At 37.4% G+C, this 17,491-nt stretch overlaps 1 protein-coding gene across 2 annotated transcripts in view; it reads left to right on the top strand.

Annotated features, from left to right (window-relative positions):
- Positions 1-17,491, top strand: part of TRHDE (thyrotropin releasing hormone degrading enzyme) — a 260,813-nt gene that overhangs the window by 156,905 nt on the left and 86,417 nt on the right. For both annotated transcript variants that reach the window (XM_026667718.2, XM_087967997.1), the window contains exon 6: positions 560-697. In XM_026667718.2, coding sequence (XP_026523503.1) covers positions 560-697 — 138 coding nt within the window. The remainder of the gene's footprint in view (positions 1-559; positions 698-17,491) is intronic.

Below are 17,491 nucleotides of genomic sequence, written 5' to 3' on the forward strand. Positions count from 1 at the left end.
TCAAAGGCATCTTTGACCATAACATGATGGCAGCGATAATTTTTAACTAAACATTCATAATTCATCGCTGCCACTGAATTTCTAAATGGATCACAAATGGAACGGCATTTATATTGCAGAGAACAATTTATATTAGCACATAGATAAATATTATTTTCCATGTAAGGTACAACATCATGAAATAGTTAGCTATTAGAATGTGTGTGTGTGTGTGTGTGTGTGTGTGTGTGTATGTGTGTGTGTGTGTGTGAGAGAGAGAGAGACGTGAACTTCTCAGAAGATTTAGGTATACATCAATTCAAAAGTACAGGCAATGTAGGTAAATATAATCTAAAAGGGATTAATAAAATATCTTTCTTCCCCTAAATAAGAGTACTTTGTTTGAAGCCATGAAGTATTGACGTTCATCTTTCTCAGAAAATGATTATGATAATGTACAAGTCGATGGGGAAAAAAAGTCTCATAAACCTAATGGATGTCTCTGTAAAATTATTCTGTAAAAAGGAATGTATCAATAATCCCACTACAAATGTATGAGCGTGTTTTTGTTGCGTTTCAGGAGAAGCAAAGGTTTCTGACTGATGTCTTACATGAAGTCATGTTACTTGATGGCCTGACAAGTTCTCATCCCGTGTCACAAGACGTGCAGCAGGCCACAGATATTGATCGAGTCTTTGACTGGATCGCCTATAAAAAGGTGGGAACAGAAGAAAGGACACAAGTTGTATGTTTGTGGGATTTTTCTGGCATTTATTTTTTAGCTTCATGTTCTGCTGTCAGTTAATTATTTCTTCTTCTATGTTCTACTAACATCCCATTCTACTTTGATCAGAATTTCAATAAGAGAAATTCCAGGCAGAGATTACAGAAAGTTTCCACGGAGGCTCTTGAAAATAATGTTCTATTACAAAGCAGTTCAGTTGAAAATAGTCATGAATACTGAAATGATCATAATAATATAAATCAAGTTTAATAAGAGATCCATTTGTTTTTAGTATTCAGATTAATGTCATTTGTATCTATGGTTAGTTATGAGTCCAACATACTTTACAGTAATTGTAGCTAGTCAAATTAAGAATTGCCATTCCTAACCGAAGGCTCGTGCACAATCATTTTAACTTACTGCTTTCTAGGCCCTATGAAAAAATTCATTTGTACCTCAAGGTCAGAAAGTTTATATTCTTTATAATCTTATATCTTATTTAAAACCTTTCAACCAATTAATCAGTATAGTTTTATTTAGAAAAAAACCCCCACTTTGACTTTATCAGAATTCAAAAACACCCAGACTGCAAAAATGATAAAACTGGCAGGGGACTACAAAAATGTATTGCAACATTAAAAAAAACACATACAAATAAACACAAACAATACAATACATTAGCACAGGATTAAATATATATTTTTAAAAAGAAACTGTTTCCTTAGTGCAAATTCCAATAACGCATAGTAAAAGGGGCAATTTATTTTATGGTCCATTATTATTAAAACTAATTTCAGCATCCCTGTCTTGGATGGCCCAGATGAATCTGATAGTGGTCCTCATTCTCCTGAGATAAGAATGGTGTAAACTCATAAGTTCAACTTTCCTGTAGGAGTGCCTATACTATAAAATAGCCTGAAAAATTTGGCTTTCTACAAACATTTAAAAGCTAAATTATTTTTGAGAGTTTTTGGGAACCTGAGCAGATGTTGTCTTATTGGTAACTGCAGGATTTGATTTTGGCAGTTTGCTTTTTCCCATCTGTGGATATTTTATTGTACTTCTTTAGATGTATGTGAACTGCTGGGGCACTTGTGTGATTGTACAAATATAATAAATAACAACATGAATAATTAATTTAAGAAGGAATGGGTTGAGTGGAGTAGAGTAGAATATTAATTGATTAGTCTTGCAACCTTATCAATAAGATAAAAGAAAAATAAAATACATAATAAAATGAAATACATAATATGATCCCAGGATAAAATACAATGATAAAATACATATGTGATAATACGAGGAGTCAGCAATCAGATGAGTGAATCTTCTTTGCAGGCTGCCCCAGTTTGTTTGATGTATCAGATTCTTAGCTCAACTGTCTTAATTAAAAACTTAGCAATAAGTTTACAATAGATACATTACACACTAGAACAATCTAATTTGGTTCCCAGTGGGCTGTAGTTCCCACGATATATGATAAGTATCTAAGCTTAAAGGGACATATAATTGACAGTTGAACAAAAACATGAGTAATGCTTTCAATGGCTGGGGTACTGCTTATGCAAGTTCTTTCATGATATGGCAAATTGTGGAAGTGCCTGTATTTGGCCATAGAATCCAACAACTCAAATCTTCTATAAAGTAGGCCCTTCTTAAAAATTGTGACAAACTCATTGACAAATATTGGAAAATAGTTTTATTTTTAGCCAACTAACTAAAATATTTATGTTTAGTCAATAACTTTATATTAGTTTGAACAGTGATATCTAAGACTCTATTTAAAAAATCCTCTTGCCTGGGAGGCTACTGAGAGTAAATACTGTGTAGAAAACCCATGTTGTAAAATAACTTTGGAAGTTGGCTTACCTAGGAATTGGACTGAGTCATAGTTATCTGTTCTGATAAACATCTTTGGAGAAATCTTTCAGGGTCCATAAAATGGATCCTCTGCTAGTATGTGAAAACTTTAATTATTAAATGACTATGGAATAGATATCTTGTTTCTGCTCTGACCGCAGAGGTAGATATTTTCTTTTCAGTTCCAATATGCATCCACTTCTAAATAGCTAAAAGTTTAAACTTGATCGATAGGCTCCCCATTGATCTGCCAGTTATATTTCATAGTTTTTCTACTAAAAACCATCACTTTAGATTTGGTTGCATTGATGTTTAAAAAATTAAGAGCACAGCAGTGTCAGAATTGTCTCCACTCAATCCCTAGGAAAGAAAAACTCTTGACTCTATAAATCAGAGAAAAGGTACCTTTACTAGAAACAAGTTGAGTACAACAAGGTCAGGCAAGATCTGAAGCAAAAATGTGAGAAGCACCAAACTGAAACAAACCCTAGAGCCACCCATCACCTTGTAGCCAGGGAACCAGAGTTCAATCATTGGACAAGATGTTTTGGGAAAGTCTCTGATTTAGGTGCACTGTTTCTCCCTTCTGCATGTTAAAGCTTGGACAATTGGCCTTGAGGTAAACAAAATCCAAGCTGACAGTTTCAATGCTTCTTGAAAATTTCCACCTTCATCTGCTGCATGCTTCACCCCCAAATGCCCACTCTTCACCCCCCCCATGGTTTCCATGGCAGCTGGCAGCAAGCTGGCAAGAAAATGAAGATGCAGGCTGGTTTAGCTTTTGCAACAGTCTTCTCAGGCCTATTTGGGAATCTGCCATTAGGACCACATCATCAGCATATAATAGGATATTAATAAATTAGTCATTGATTTTTTTGTCTGCAACATATAGGAATCCTGGTATATCATTGTCATAAAGATTAAAAGGAATTGGGACTAGACATAAGAATGATATGTTGATTTCTATGGAGCAGAAATTTTCAAATTTGGTTTTGAAAGTGATTTACTTTCTTCCTCCGTTCTTTTTCAGGGGTGAGATGTTACTGTGAAAATAGCATATACCATTGCAGTATCTACATAGTTTCCAAAGAATACATTCATGGCCAACCTTGAGATGATATAGACTGAAAAACAATTTAAGGCTTGTTTTGTTCTATTCCGTTCCTATTCTACTTGTACCAGGAGGGAGTTGGATTGTGGGTATTTGCATGCAGTGGCAGCAAAGGCTGAAAACTGATACATCATACCACTTCCTAGAAATTGTACTTTTTAAAACATTCCTGTTTTTTGAAGAAAAAGTGAAGAGCACTAGAGAAATCTGTAATTTATTACTTCACTATTTCCCAAATAATATGATGAGGTGCTCTAACAAAATTACTTATTGTGATTAAAGGTTACAGTTGTCAATAACAAAATAATATACTCTCCTATTTTGTGTTTTTTCTTATATGGCAACTTAAAAAGAATTCATATATTTATGAATTCTGTCTTTCTAAATATCTCATTCACTAAATATGGGTTGAGTCACTTCAGATAAACTCTCTTGATTTGGTTATTAGTCTTTCTAGCTCATCCCATTTTGGTTATAGATTGGGTTAATATGATATAAATAATTTTTTAATATACAGTCACAAGGAGAATATTGTTAAGAATATATTCTGCTTTGGAATTGTCTTTAATGATGCAAAAAGAGTCATAAATATTAGATGAAATATTCTTTCAGCATTATTTTTCCATGCTCCATTTATGGCTAATGATATTAAATGGAATAATGTAATTTACCTCAGGTCAAAATTACATATTTCCTTGAATCATTTTAGGCTTCAGGCACTTGAAAGAGTCCCATGATTAGGGTTACCAGATATCTGAAAAGGCAAAGGAGGAGATAGACAACTGAAATTGAGGGCAGATAGGAAAAGGGGGACACACTAACTGTTAAATTTTCTTGGCATCTGTAACAATTACTATGACAAACTCCCCCCACAAAAAGGTACTTGGGCCAATATGTATATGAAATTATTTTTTCCAGCATCAAAAAGACTGGTTGCAATATTTGCAATTGCATTATTTTCCTAACAAATCAAGAACATATGTTAGCAATAAAATAGAATTGATGACACACTTTTCAAGTTTCACCATAGAAATGTACAACATATCATGTGTGCTTTGAAGGCGATGAATTTAAACCAGTGGTTGGAATCAGGAAATAAATTTAATAATGGAAATCTAGGCTGTTGAGTCTGTTGATGGATAAAAGAAAGAAGCAGTTTACAAAGTCACTGTACATGAAAGCTTGAGTGACTACTGTTGTGAAAACTGTCCAACATAACAATGAAGACACAAACAAAAATGCTCAAAAAGAAGGACAATATTTGGTTTTAAGGCTATGCCTGACAGAGAGAGGCATCTAGTAACACTACCTATGATCCTTCTTCAGTTGTTGTTTTTTTACATATATATATATGTGTGTGTGTGTGTGTGTGTGTGTGTGTATATATATATATATATGGCCTTCGGCTTTGTTCGGTATTTTCCCACGTCATTGTAGTTGTTCTTTTAAAGTTGTAGCAACGTTTCAGCAGAATCTCATCTGCCATCATCAGGCTTCTGTATTGTGTCCGTCTGTGAGTCAGACTTTTACAGTGGTTTCAGATTTAAATTTGGGGCAGCCTATTGCTGTGCCAGAATGGTTTTTTCTTCATCCTGATTGGTTGGGAGTCTTGGTCTGTGTTTATTGGTCTCGGAGTTTGCTGTGTTCTGCTTGATTGGTGTCTCTAATATCTTCTGTCTGTTTTTTGGCTCTTTTTGTGTCTTGATTGGCTGGCAGCATTGTGTTACTTTATTGGAGGCCTTTAGTGCAGCTTGGCTTCGGGTAAATGGACGGCTATCATTAGTTAGGAAGCTGGGTTTCATCTGGGTGCCTGGTTGGGATGTGTTTGAGCTGGAAGTATCAGGGGGATCTGTTTGTGCCCAGGTGTTTGTCTGGCTTGTGGTGTGGAGATTTTCTTGTTTGTGAGTGCAGGCTTCCAAATGATTGACAGCCTGGTGGAATCATCTCTTCTATTCATGCTTTCTGGTCTTTTTTCAATCTCTATGGCTTCTCTGATGATTCTGTGGCTAGGGTTTTCTATATGCTGCCAGCCAATCAAGATACAAAAAGAGCCAAAAAACAGACAGAAGATATTAGAGACACCAATCAAGCAGAACACAGCAAACAAATATTTATATATTTATATATTTATATTTATTTATTTATAACACCATCAGTGTAAAATAAACTCCTATAATTCTGATATTTTTTTCTTTTTGCTGTATTTGCTTAGATGAATCTTTCATAGTTCTAGTTCTTTTAATCTAATATTCATTTTACAGTACTTATTTTTATAAAATACATGCTGTTTATCATGAATAAACTCTTGGTCATGCAAAATATTCTGAATAAAACAGTCCATTATGGCTGCTTTACCATATTCTTTTGATTTTCAATTTTTCCATGCATTTTGAGAACAGACAGGAATATTCTTAGTCCAAAGTATCTATGAGAATAAATGTTCTGCTACATTACATTTTATGCTCTCCATGGCTATTCATGTAAAAAAACATCATGAGAGAGCATGAACCTTTATCTAAGGTTCAACAACAGAGTACATCAGTCTGAAACTTCATTTGAATATGTATGTTTAAACCAATTTAGAAGTAGCATTCTGTATTTCCAGTGATGTTACCATTATCTGTATAAATTTACAAGAATAAGTTATGTTAATAAACTATATATATTTGTAAGTGGATCATCATGAAAAAGAAGTTGTAAAAATGCTACTAATTGATAGAAAGTCTCCTTTAAATTATACTTAATACCTCATGACTTCATGAATTGTCATAAACATTTCTTGGCAATAGTTGGAATAGTATGGAAATAGTTTACATTTCCTATTTCTGGACTGCCTTTTTGAGTCCACGGTGAAATCCATGCAAAATGTAGTGGCAGGAGTTCTCTTTTGAAAAGACTTTTGTGCATCTCAGATAAAAATGATGATGATGATGATGATTTTGGTGAGAAAATTAGTTTATAATAATAACCGTTAGGTCCTATTTAAGTTTTTTATATTCTTCTTTTAGATGGCTTATCAAGGTTCCATGAAAGATATGTCCTCTTATGTCTGATTTTAAGTACCATTGGCCCTCCTACAAATTATATTGTCAAATATCTTGCTGCATTTTTATAATGCTTTTATGCCAATGTATATTATGGATTCAATCCACTTACCCTGTCCTGGGTATGAAATTTAAATTAAATTTACAGAGACATAAATGTTAGCATATTTGTAAAATCATGTTTACATGGCTATGAAGATTTATAAACATGCCAGCAACTTTAACAAGAAGGAAGAGATTCTAAAAGTTAACAAAGCCTGACTTTGAGCTTTAGATCACTCTGGGATAAAATTGTTCCTACTTAACTAACATGATGAATCTTCAGCAGTCTCACTTGAAGGAATAAGAGGCAGGATGTATTTTAAAGACAGTTCAGTAAAGAATTAGTTCCTTTGGACCATGTTCAAATCAGACCAATTACAAATTCACCTAGGCAAAGAACCAAACAGAAACTACAGAATTCTGGTGATGCTATCCAATCAGAGTTTAATTTTGTGATAAATGACAAGAGATCCATCAATTGCCTATGAGAACTGAGAGTAAATTGCCTGTGAGCACCTCCTCAATTGCCTATGAGCACTGAGATGTGCTTTACAGATCAAATTACTTTGCCTTTGAAGATGCCAGCCACAATTGCCTATGAAATGTAAGGATAATCACTCGTAGATTTTTTTTTTAAAAAATTGGATTTTTACAATGTTACCACCAAATATTCAACCTGATTCTTACGTTTCCAATGTTTTTTAGAAAATGAATTATTAGTTTTAATAATCAATATTGGAGTAATATACCATTGATAAATATTTTAACTAGTTTTCTCTAAGTGTAATATCCCACTACTATAAATAGTCTTCAAATAAATCTTTGGTACTTATATGTATCTTTTTTGTCCACATGAATGTGGAGATACAGGATATGTATATTTCTCTCATTCGTCTATTTTTTTTCTTTCAGAACTGTAGTAATTAAGGATGAAGGAGGAAATGCCTGAGGGAACATTTATCTTTATAATGTCATGGTATCTCCCATCACAAACTTTATTATTGTAGATAATACAATTAATGGTAATAATATTAAAATACAGTTAAAGATATGTTAATGTGTAATTTGTCACCTCTGAAAATAGCATTTGACATATGAAATATTTTATGCCCTGCAGTTTTCAGCTTTTTATGCCCTCCATGCATGGCATTTACACTGTTCTGGCACTGATGCTACATTAGTATGTTCACAGATTGTCATTCTCCTGGAGAATTGAGCCAATTTGCTTCCTTTTTGGACACAGCACATCACATTGGAAAAATGTTCAATTTTGCAATCTACAGTGCTAGAGCTCACCAAGACTTAGGAATGAGTTATTTTCTTATTTTCAAAAGTTCTTTTCCTTACTCTATCCCCCATATTCTATCTCAGAATTCCCCTACTTATATAAGTAACATATACCAAACTTGTATAACTCCTACTCTGGACTCAAATTAGTCATTTTCCTTCCACTGACTCCCACACATAGTGGCTCTCACTTTCCTATTGCAGCAATGCTTGGGGAAAGTGCCTGGAAATTTATTACGTCATGCTATCCACAGCTTTCAGTGAGAATTTATCAGCAGAATGAATTATGTCTTGATAACTAGGTAGTTGTCCCTCATACCAACACATTTGTTATGAAATAGCGAAATGCACATTGAATGAACTGAAAACATAGTGGGGGAGGGGAAGTGGGAGAGAATAGCACTACATATTTTACCCTTTTTGTATTGCAGTGGTGCAAAGGAATTTTATTACTAAGGAAGGTACTATAATTCAGGGGTGAGGAATTGACAGTTTTTGTATTCTCCTATGTTTGTCTACAGTGCAGCACTGATGGGCTCATGGCTCTTCTCCAGCCTCATTATTCTGAAGCAGGGGCATCAAAATTTCAGCCTGTGGTCCGGATGCATCATGCGCTGACCACCCCCCACTCCCATTTTAGTGAAGGGAAAAAAGTCATGCTACGTCATGTGATGACATTGTGACACTGCGAGTTTGAGATCTAGAAAAAGGGCAATTAGCAGTGATGACTATGTAGATTGTACTCTCCATAAGCTTAAAAGAGATAAGATATTTTCCTGATATGGTCAACTTATGTAACTCCGTATTACAACTGAGAACTAGGAAATTTTGGATTGTCTAAGGTCTTACAAAAATATATATTGCTGAATTCATTGCTTGTATCTTTAATAAGTGTACTGTCTAAGAGGAGTTTATCTTTTACAAGCATGATAAATGAATATAAAATATGGACTTGTTTCCTCCAGATATACTGTCAGATTGTATTCATGAAGTTTCCTCATCTGATCATTTCCTCAAAGATTTATTCTCTCTTTAGCATGTCAACATCTATCCCAGAGAAAAATTGTTTAGTACTGTAAACTGTACCAGGAGGCAAAGTTGCATTTTTTTCATTCTCTATATGATGGATTTCTCAACATTTTCTCAGATAAATCACAAACCATTCTCTTTAACTATTCCAGCAAAGGAAGCTTCTATCATTTTGTGAAATATTGTCAGAGTTCCTAGTGTCATAAGTATACATTTCAGGAAAACCATGCAAACATTTTATTTACTGTAATAATAAATTCATCAGTGTACTCTATTGTGAGGATATGAGCCTTTTTGTTAGCAGTAAGCATACCTGGAAGACCAGTTATCTTTGTAAATGCCTTCTTCAGATTAGGAAACTGTACTGATGAGCATTTCCATTCTCCCCAGAGTCAGAAGAGGCTGCATAATATTCTTCAAAATCTTTGTTGTGGAGCGGCGGAATAACCTGAGGCAAACTCGGAACGAACTTCAGCTTTTACTTTATTGAAACAATAAAGGGTTGCCACGGCTGCCATGCTAACAAGTCAGCCAGCTGGCGGACAACAGCTGATGCCATTTGACAGCTCCCTTTTATAGCCGGCTGTCAAACGGCATCAGCCAATAGGAACGGTCCGTGTTCCCGCTGGAAACATGGACCGGAGTGAAGACTTCAGCTCAGTCTCTTCCAAATGCCACACTCCTTTCCCCCAGAACAGAGCATGCGTAGTCCTTTAGATAACTCGGGCACTTGCGCAGGCGGCCAGATCTTCTAAGTCCTGACGAAGCTGCTGATGGAAGGAACTTTTCTGCTTGCTGGGCAACTTCTGGGTGCCGATGAAGCTGGTGTCTCAGCTTCAGGCGTTTCTGGGCAAGGGACCGATGGCTGTTCAGGTAGGCTTGCGTTCTTGTCAGATCCGAGGGAAGTTTCTTTGGGCACTGGCGGTTTCTCTGTTGCAGGAACGTCTTGAGGGCCATCTGCAGACGCACTCCAACACCTTCTAAGCTGATCGATATGGCAGCGCCATATGCGCCCGTCTTGCAGTAGGACCCTGTAAGACTTAGGACCAGTTACCACCACAATTTGCCCAGGCATCCACAAAGGGTGTCCCACATAGTTCTGGGCATAGACCTGGTCATTCTCAGTGAACTCCCTTGCCTGGCTTTTTGACCCTAGGGGTGTGACTGGGGCATAATGCGGATGGAGTCTGTCTAGGGTGGTCCTCAGACGTCTACCTATGAGAAGTTCAGCTGGAGACCTATTAGTGGTGGCACAGGGGGTTGTGTGCTGGGTCAGGAGGTACTTAGCGAGCCTAGAATGCCAATCTATAGGCCCAAATCTTGCCAGGGCCTCCTTAACTGATCTGACTGCCCTTTCAGCCAGGCCATTACTGGCAGGATGAAAAGGAGCTGTAAGTGTGTGCCTTATTCCTAGGTTGGCTAGGAAGACCTCCAACTCACAGGAACTGGGGACCATTATCAGACACTCACAGGAACTGGGGGCCATTATCAGATACGATGGTGTCAGGGAGGCCATGGGTAGCGAATATCCTTGATAGAGCCTTAGTGACAGCTTCTGAAGTTGTGGTAGGCATCACGGTCAGTTCTACCCATTTAGAAAAAGAATCAACCATCACCAGGAATGTACACCCATGAACGGGGCCAGCCAGATCAATATGCACCTGGGACCAAGGGGCCCAGAATCTTCCCACCTGCCTGGAGTGGATGTGGGTGGAGCAGGTCTGGTAGCTTGGCATGGCTGACAAGCATTCACCCAACTTGTAATCTGAGCATCCATGCCTGGCCACCATACATAACTGCGAGCCAGGGCCTTCATCCTGACAATGCCAGGATGGCCCTCATGCAGGACCTTTAAAACTAAGTCTTGCAACTTGGAAGGGATAACTACCCTTGTTCCCCAAAGTAAACAGCCTTGCAAAGAAGATAGTTCTTGCTGGTGAATTTTGAAAGGCAGGAATTCGGGGGCATAAGGAATTGCTGGCCACCCCCTTCCCACCCAGTCAAGAACTTGGGCGATTACCTTGTCCCTGGAAGAGTGGGCAGCGATATCTAGGGCAGTGATGGGGAGTTTGAGATCGTTGATCTGGAAAACAGCATTAGTTGGTGCAGGATCTTCCACAGGAACAGGCAGTGGGCAGCGACTAAGAGCGTCAGCGTGGCATAGACTCTTGCCAGGACGATGAGCCAGTGTATAGGAATAGGCAGCCAGAAATAAGGTCCATCTCGTCATTCTTGGAGACAAAATCTGAGGAGTTTGTCTCTCGCCAGACAGAAGGCCTAACAGAGGCTTGTGATCCGTGATCAACTCGAAATAGTGTCCATATAGAAACTCATGGAATTTTTTGACTGAAGCAACTGCAGCCAAAGCCTCCTTGTCAATTTGGCTGTAGTTGCACTCAGCTGGGGAAAAAGTTCTGGAGAAAAAGGCAATGGGTGCCTCAGAACCGTTAGGCAGTCTATGACTTAAAACAGCACCTATGCCAAAAGGAGAAGCATCTGCTGCTAAAACTAAAGGTAAATGTTCATTAAATTGTATCAGGACAGCATTGGATGTAAGTAATGATTTGACAGCGTGGAAGGCATGGGCTTCCCTAGGTCCCCAGTGCCAGGGGGATTGCTTGTCCAAGAGTCTGTGCAGAGGCTCTGCAACGGAAGCTTTATGAGGCAAAAATGAAGCGTAAAAGTTAAGAAGTCCTAAAAAGGCCTGAAGCTCAGTTTTGTTAGTTGGCGTGGGTGCCTCGTGAATAGCCCTTACTTTGGATTCGATTGGGTGAACACCAGAGGCATCAATTCTGTATCCCAAAAATTCTACCTGTGGGGTGGCAATAGTGCACTTGTCTTTCTTTAACTTAAGACCATGCTGTCTGAAACAATTGAGGACTCCTCTGACTCTTTGCAGTAACTGAGGCTTGTCAGGGGCAGATATTAAAATGTCATCAAAATACGGAACTATGCCCGGTAATCCTTGAAGAAGTCTTTCCATTAAGGATTGGAAAATTCCTGGGGCTACACTTACGCCAAATTGGAAGCACCTACATTTGAAAATGCCCTTGTGCATTACAATAGTTTGTAGTTCAGTGGCTGTGTCATCAACAGGGAACTGTTGATAGGCCTGTGACATGTCTAATTTAGCAAAAATGGTTCCTGGCTCAAAAGAATGTAGTAGGTGCTGGATAACAGGGACTGGATAGGCGCTGATTTGTAAATATTTGTTCAATGACATCTTGTAATCTGCACAGATTCTTACACTCCCGTCTTTCTTCAGGGGTGTCACTATTGGGGTTTCCCATTTTGCGAAGTCCACAGGCTCTAATACACCTTGTTTAATTAATTTGTCAAGCTCCATGTCTAATTTGGGGTGGATTGCAAAAGGTACCCTTCAAGGCTTTAAACGGATTGGTACTGCCTGAGGGTCCAAGTTGAAAGATATTGGGGTTCCTGAATAACAGCCCAGCCCCTCGCTGAACACATCAGCATAGTCATTAAACAAGGTGTCCACTTCAGCATTTGTAATAGAGTGGATTCCGCTTATATGGAGGCCAAGGGCAGGGAACCAGTCTAACCCCAACAGGCTAGGGAGGGCACCATCCACTACCACTAAAGGCAAGTGACCTTTAAAATTTTGAAATTGTAAAAAAAACTTGCCTTTTCCAATGACTGGGATGGTTCTGCCTTGGTAGTCACGTAGGGTTAACTGGCAGCCGTGAAGCTTCTTCTTAGCCATTCTGGGAAGTAGTTGTTTCAAGGTGCTCCATGAGATGATGGAAAGTGCTGAGCCTGTGTCAACCTCCATCCTGCAAGGTTTTCCTTCTATAGAAACAAAAACACTAATTTTGTTAGAGCCTTTGTTAGTCAGCTTGGCTTGATAGCAGGTAGAACAGTCTTCAACTTGTTTTTGGAAATGTTGGGTTGTCTGAGGCTTTTGGGCAAAAGTCTTTCCTGCTTGACAGATCCTGGTTAAATGACCCTTCCTTTGGCATTTTAGACAAATGGCATTCCTGAACTTGCAGGATGCCCTGAGGTGGTTTCCCCCACAGCTTAGACAAATGGGCTGATGCCGTGGAGGTAGATTGGGGTTTGGCCTGTTTTCCCCTTGACTGGTTTTTTGCTGCCTGAGGTGATTTACATCATTAGCCTCTTCATAGCCATCTTCTGAGGAGGCTTCATCGTAATGAATGGCTGAGCTGCCCTGGCTAATTGGATTTCCCTGAATTTCTGCTGCTGAAAGTGCTGATAGTTCAGCAGCTTGAGACTCTTCAATTGCTAATTTAAGGGTTAAATCCCTTTTAGCCAATAGACACCTTTGTAGCCTTAAATCCCTGACTCCACAAATTAGTTGGTCTAATAACATGTCTTCCAGATAGTCTCTAAACCCACAATGCAAGGCAGCTGTTCATAGGGCAGCCATGTACCCACTAATAGTCTCTCCCTCAGCCTGAATCTGTCTCCTAAAAGCATGACGCCTGGAAATTAGGAATGGCTTAGGGCAATAGTGGTTGGAAATAATTTCCTGCAATTCTTCCCATAGAACAGTCTTAATTGAACGTGGAGCCAATAATGCCGTAGCAGTGTCAAACACCATGGCTCCTCAAAAACTTAAAAAGTAGGCCTTTTTCCTATGATCGGAAATGTCAGCAAGGTCTATGGCATCTAGGAAACAGTCAAATCGGTTTCTGTAGGACTCCCATGTTTCCGCTGTTGATCTGAAAGGCAGGAATGCAGGGTTCGAAGTCATCTCGACTCAGCGGTGCCGTATCTTTCAAGGAAAGTTGAAATTCGCGCTCGCGAATAGTGACAGTAGCTCTTAAAGTGACATTCAGCTTGGTAGTGACTTCGGCTCTTTTTGTAGTGACTTTGCTCAGCGATTCTTTGCCCGGTTGCCTCTTATAGGGATCCCGCCCTCATCGCCAGTGTTGTGGAGCGGCGGAATAACCTGAGGCAAACTCGGAGCGAACTTCAGCTTTTACTTTATTGAAACAATAAAGGGTTGCCGCGGCTGCCGCGCTAACAAGGCAGCCAGCTGGCGGACAACAGCTGATGCCGTTTGACAGCTCCCTTTTATAGCCGGCTGTCAAACGGCATCAGCCAATAGGAACGGTCCATGTTCCCGCTGGAAACACGGACCGGAGTGAAGACTTCAGCTCAGTCTCTTCCAAATGCCACAATCTTCATTTCTGGCATGTGCTTAAAACTTCATTCTACATATGAGAAATTCAGATTTATGGCATGTGCCTAAGGAACAAATTTTTACAGACTTCTTTTAAACTCCTTAAAATCTTTAGCATGTGGCTAAGGCAGATAAGAGATCAAATCAATGACTTTGCAACTCAACTCCAGGGTTATAATAAAGTATGATTATTAAAGAGCTAATATTCACTGTACCAGTAGGAAATAGACTTTGTATAGACTTTGAACTAAAATATTTTTGCTAATAAGCACAGTGATAAAGGAATCTTACAAAAAGCTATTATATTTATATGTAATGAAATATTCTACTGGCACTTGGGATACTCTCCCCTTTTTGTTTTCAATAATTGCCCAAATTTCCATTTGTTAAAAAGCTAATTTAGACTGAGAGAAGTCAACATAAAGTACTGCTTTAAAAGAAAAACTATCTGCTTGCTAATGCTTTCTTATCCAGGAATTTACCATAGGTGCTTATTGTAAAACCACAAAACTAATAGGTAAAGCCTAGGGTTGGTTTTTGTTTTTGTTTTTTTGTTTTGCTTCAGTCATACTATTTTAGTTGGATACTGGGGCTGTGCAAAAGATTAGAATTAAAAAGGCAAAAGCAGTTTTCAAAGGCATTATGAAACCATTTCCTACCATTGTACAATAATTGCACAAGCCCAGGAAAAGATATTGCTACTTTAAAATGTTTGCAATGTGCTGCATGAATATCAGCACGTGGCTCTAATCTCATTTCCCCTGCTAATTTGTATCTATACAAGTCTTACAGGGTTTTCCGCCTTTTCCTAATTATTTTTCCTAATTATTATCTCAGATTAACCGGGACTGTAATTCTCAGAGATTCTTTCTATTATAGTTACTATTCATACTGGCTGAAGTCTAGCAGGTAGTCTTGCACTTCTAGAGGACACTAGTTTATGGGAGTTTGCTTTAGCAAAACGTTTCTCAACCTCAGCAACTTTAATACTGTATATGCTAACTTGGGAATTCTGGGAGTTGAAGTCCACACTTCAGTAAGCAGTATATTTAATATTGTGGCTTCAAACTGCTATAACTTTAAACATCAAAATTCAAACATATCACATTGACACTGTTGAAGCTTCCTGGTGTATTTGTTTAAAATTAAAATAAGCCAAAATACATCTTAAGGCAATTCACAAGAGTACTTCAAATTTATTTCCTCATTTTATGAGAGTATTTTAAGTGTCATTTTATGATCCAAGCTTGACATAGTTTGTTCTCAATGTTAATTCATGCTGTGAATTTCCTAATAAGCTAAATTTCATACTGACATCCAGCTGTGTCTGGCTATGTCAACAAAATGATTGCTTTGTAAAGAGATTTGAGTATTGTTTGTTGCTTGTTATTTGAAGGACAAACATAACGTAAAGGTTCTTGTATGTGTCTTTTGCAAATATTGTCCCCTTTTTAAAATGGGTTTCAACCATAGGGTAGTATGAACTTCCAATAATTAAATTGTTTTTATTCCAAACTATACAATTATCCAATTTTACTAAACAGTTTACTTATACAATTGTAGTACAAAGTCACATATTGCTTTGGTGTTGTTTTGCTCTAGGTTCAAAAAATGCAAACTGTAAGAGAATGCTATGATTAGAATAAGAAAGAGAAAACTATACTTATGTATATACTGTACCTATGACTCAGCAACTCCAGGCTGTATTATCCTATGATCCATAAAATGGTAGCCTGAGTATCTATTGTAACTTCACCAAACTTTATGGAAGAGAACATTAGTAATTACAAACCCAACCCATCTTCAGGACTTGGAGGATGCTTTGTGATATGAAATAAGGCAGATATTGTTTTAATGTGATAAAACATATAGGATATTTATAGGATATTAAGTTTATAAACTTAGTGGGTTTGATATGGAAAAATATTTAGAATTTCAACATATTTGATATATAATGCATTCATCATGCTATTCCCTTTGGGAATAAAGCATTGAAATACAGACTGTGAAGAGGAGTAGGAAATAGTAAGATAAAGAAATTAAAAGTGCAAGAAAGAAGAAAAGGAAACATGGCTGAAACATTTCTCATAACTAGGGAGAAAGGCCTATGTATCTTGTCTCCAGCATAATACCGCATTGCATTTCTCAGATTTTTGATTTTTATAACCTCTTGTATACTTTTAGTTAAAGTTGTGGCACTATCACACGCTATGAATTCCTACTGTCAAATGAGCTCATAATAGCTTAGGTGACACCAATTTATAATTTTTGATACATATTTGAGCTCTTTAATTAAACAATTAAGTCTAACTATTCAATTCTCTGCATTTGTTAATCAACATTACTTCAAAAGATTAGACCAATCTTTTCCAGATCTGAGATATCCTTCCCTCCTTCTATCTTTACATACACATATTCATTTCATTCATTACTTCATATTCTTTGTTATTTGTATCTCTCTCATTCTGACCTAGAATCTACTATATGCCATCATCATCATTGGAAGGTTCCATAAACCATGATCTCTATTGCATGTTGCAAGTCAATCTTAAGGGATAGCCTAGTCATCTGAGAGCCATTGGGCCTCTAGAAACATGCAGATGTATAACCATGCCATTTAAAATGATAGCATAGAGGCTGGTAAATGTCCTCTACAATAACATTATATAACATAAGTACAATAACCCAAAACATTATTCCTGGTTACCTATGCCTCATGTAAATTGCATTGATACATTCTGAAGTTTCAATAAAATTCTTACTATAATTCTCATCAAAAACTGATCTTAGTATTGCAGCCTTGGATATATATTGACATTTATGGGTATATATTAAATATGGAGAGTAAATGCCAAATGCAGTATTTATCAACATGGTAAAAGGTTATAATGCAAAAACATGAAAACTATAATCTAAGCCATAAAATAGACTTAGTATGTCTTTTTTTGTTTAAGAATCTTATCTTAAAATCCAGAGAAAATGACTTGACACAGACCTTACCTGAAATTGCTTCGCCCATTTTGAAACTTCATTCTACCCAAAGCAAAGGTTATTCACCCATATCTTTAACCATAACTCCAACTAAGCTGTAGGTATGTATGTGTCCTGTTAAATTAGAATTGCTGGCAATCTTGAGGATGCACTAAAAGAGGACATATATTTTGCCCAAACACATATCTGTATGTCTAAAATTAAATTTCTGGGTGCTTGTTGTTCAACCATAAAAAACCCTGAACTTATGGTGTTTTAAA

Source organism: Notechis scutatus, chromosome 6, assembly GCF_049901735.1.
Source record: "Notechis scutatus isolate UNSWTSFEM ecotype Mainland chromosome 6, rNotScu1.2, whole genome shotgun sequence".
Taxonomy (NCBI): Eukaryota; Metazoa; Chordata; class Lepidosauria; order Squamata; family Elapidae; genus Notechis; species Notechis scutatus.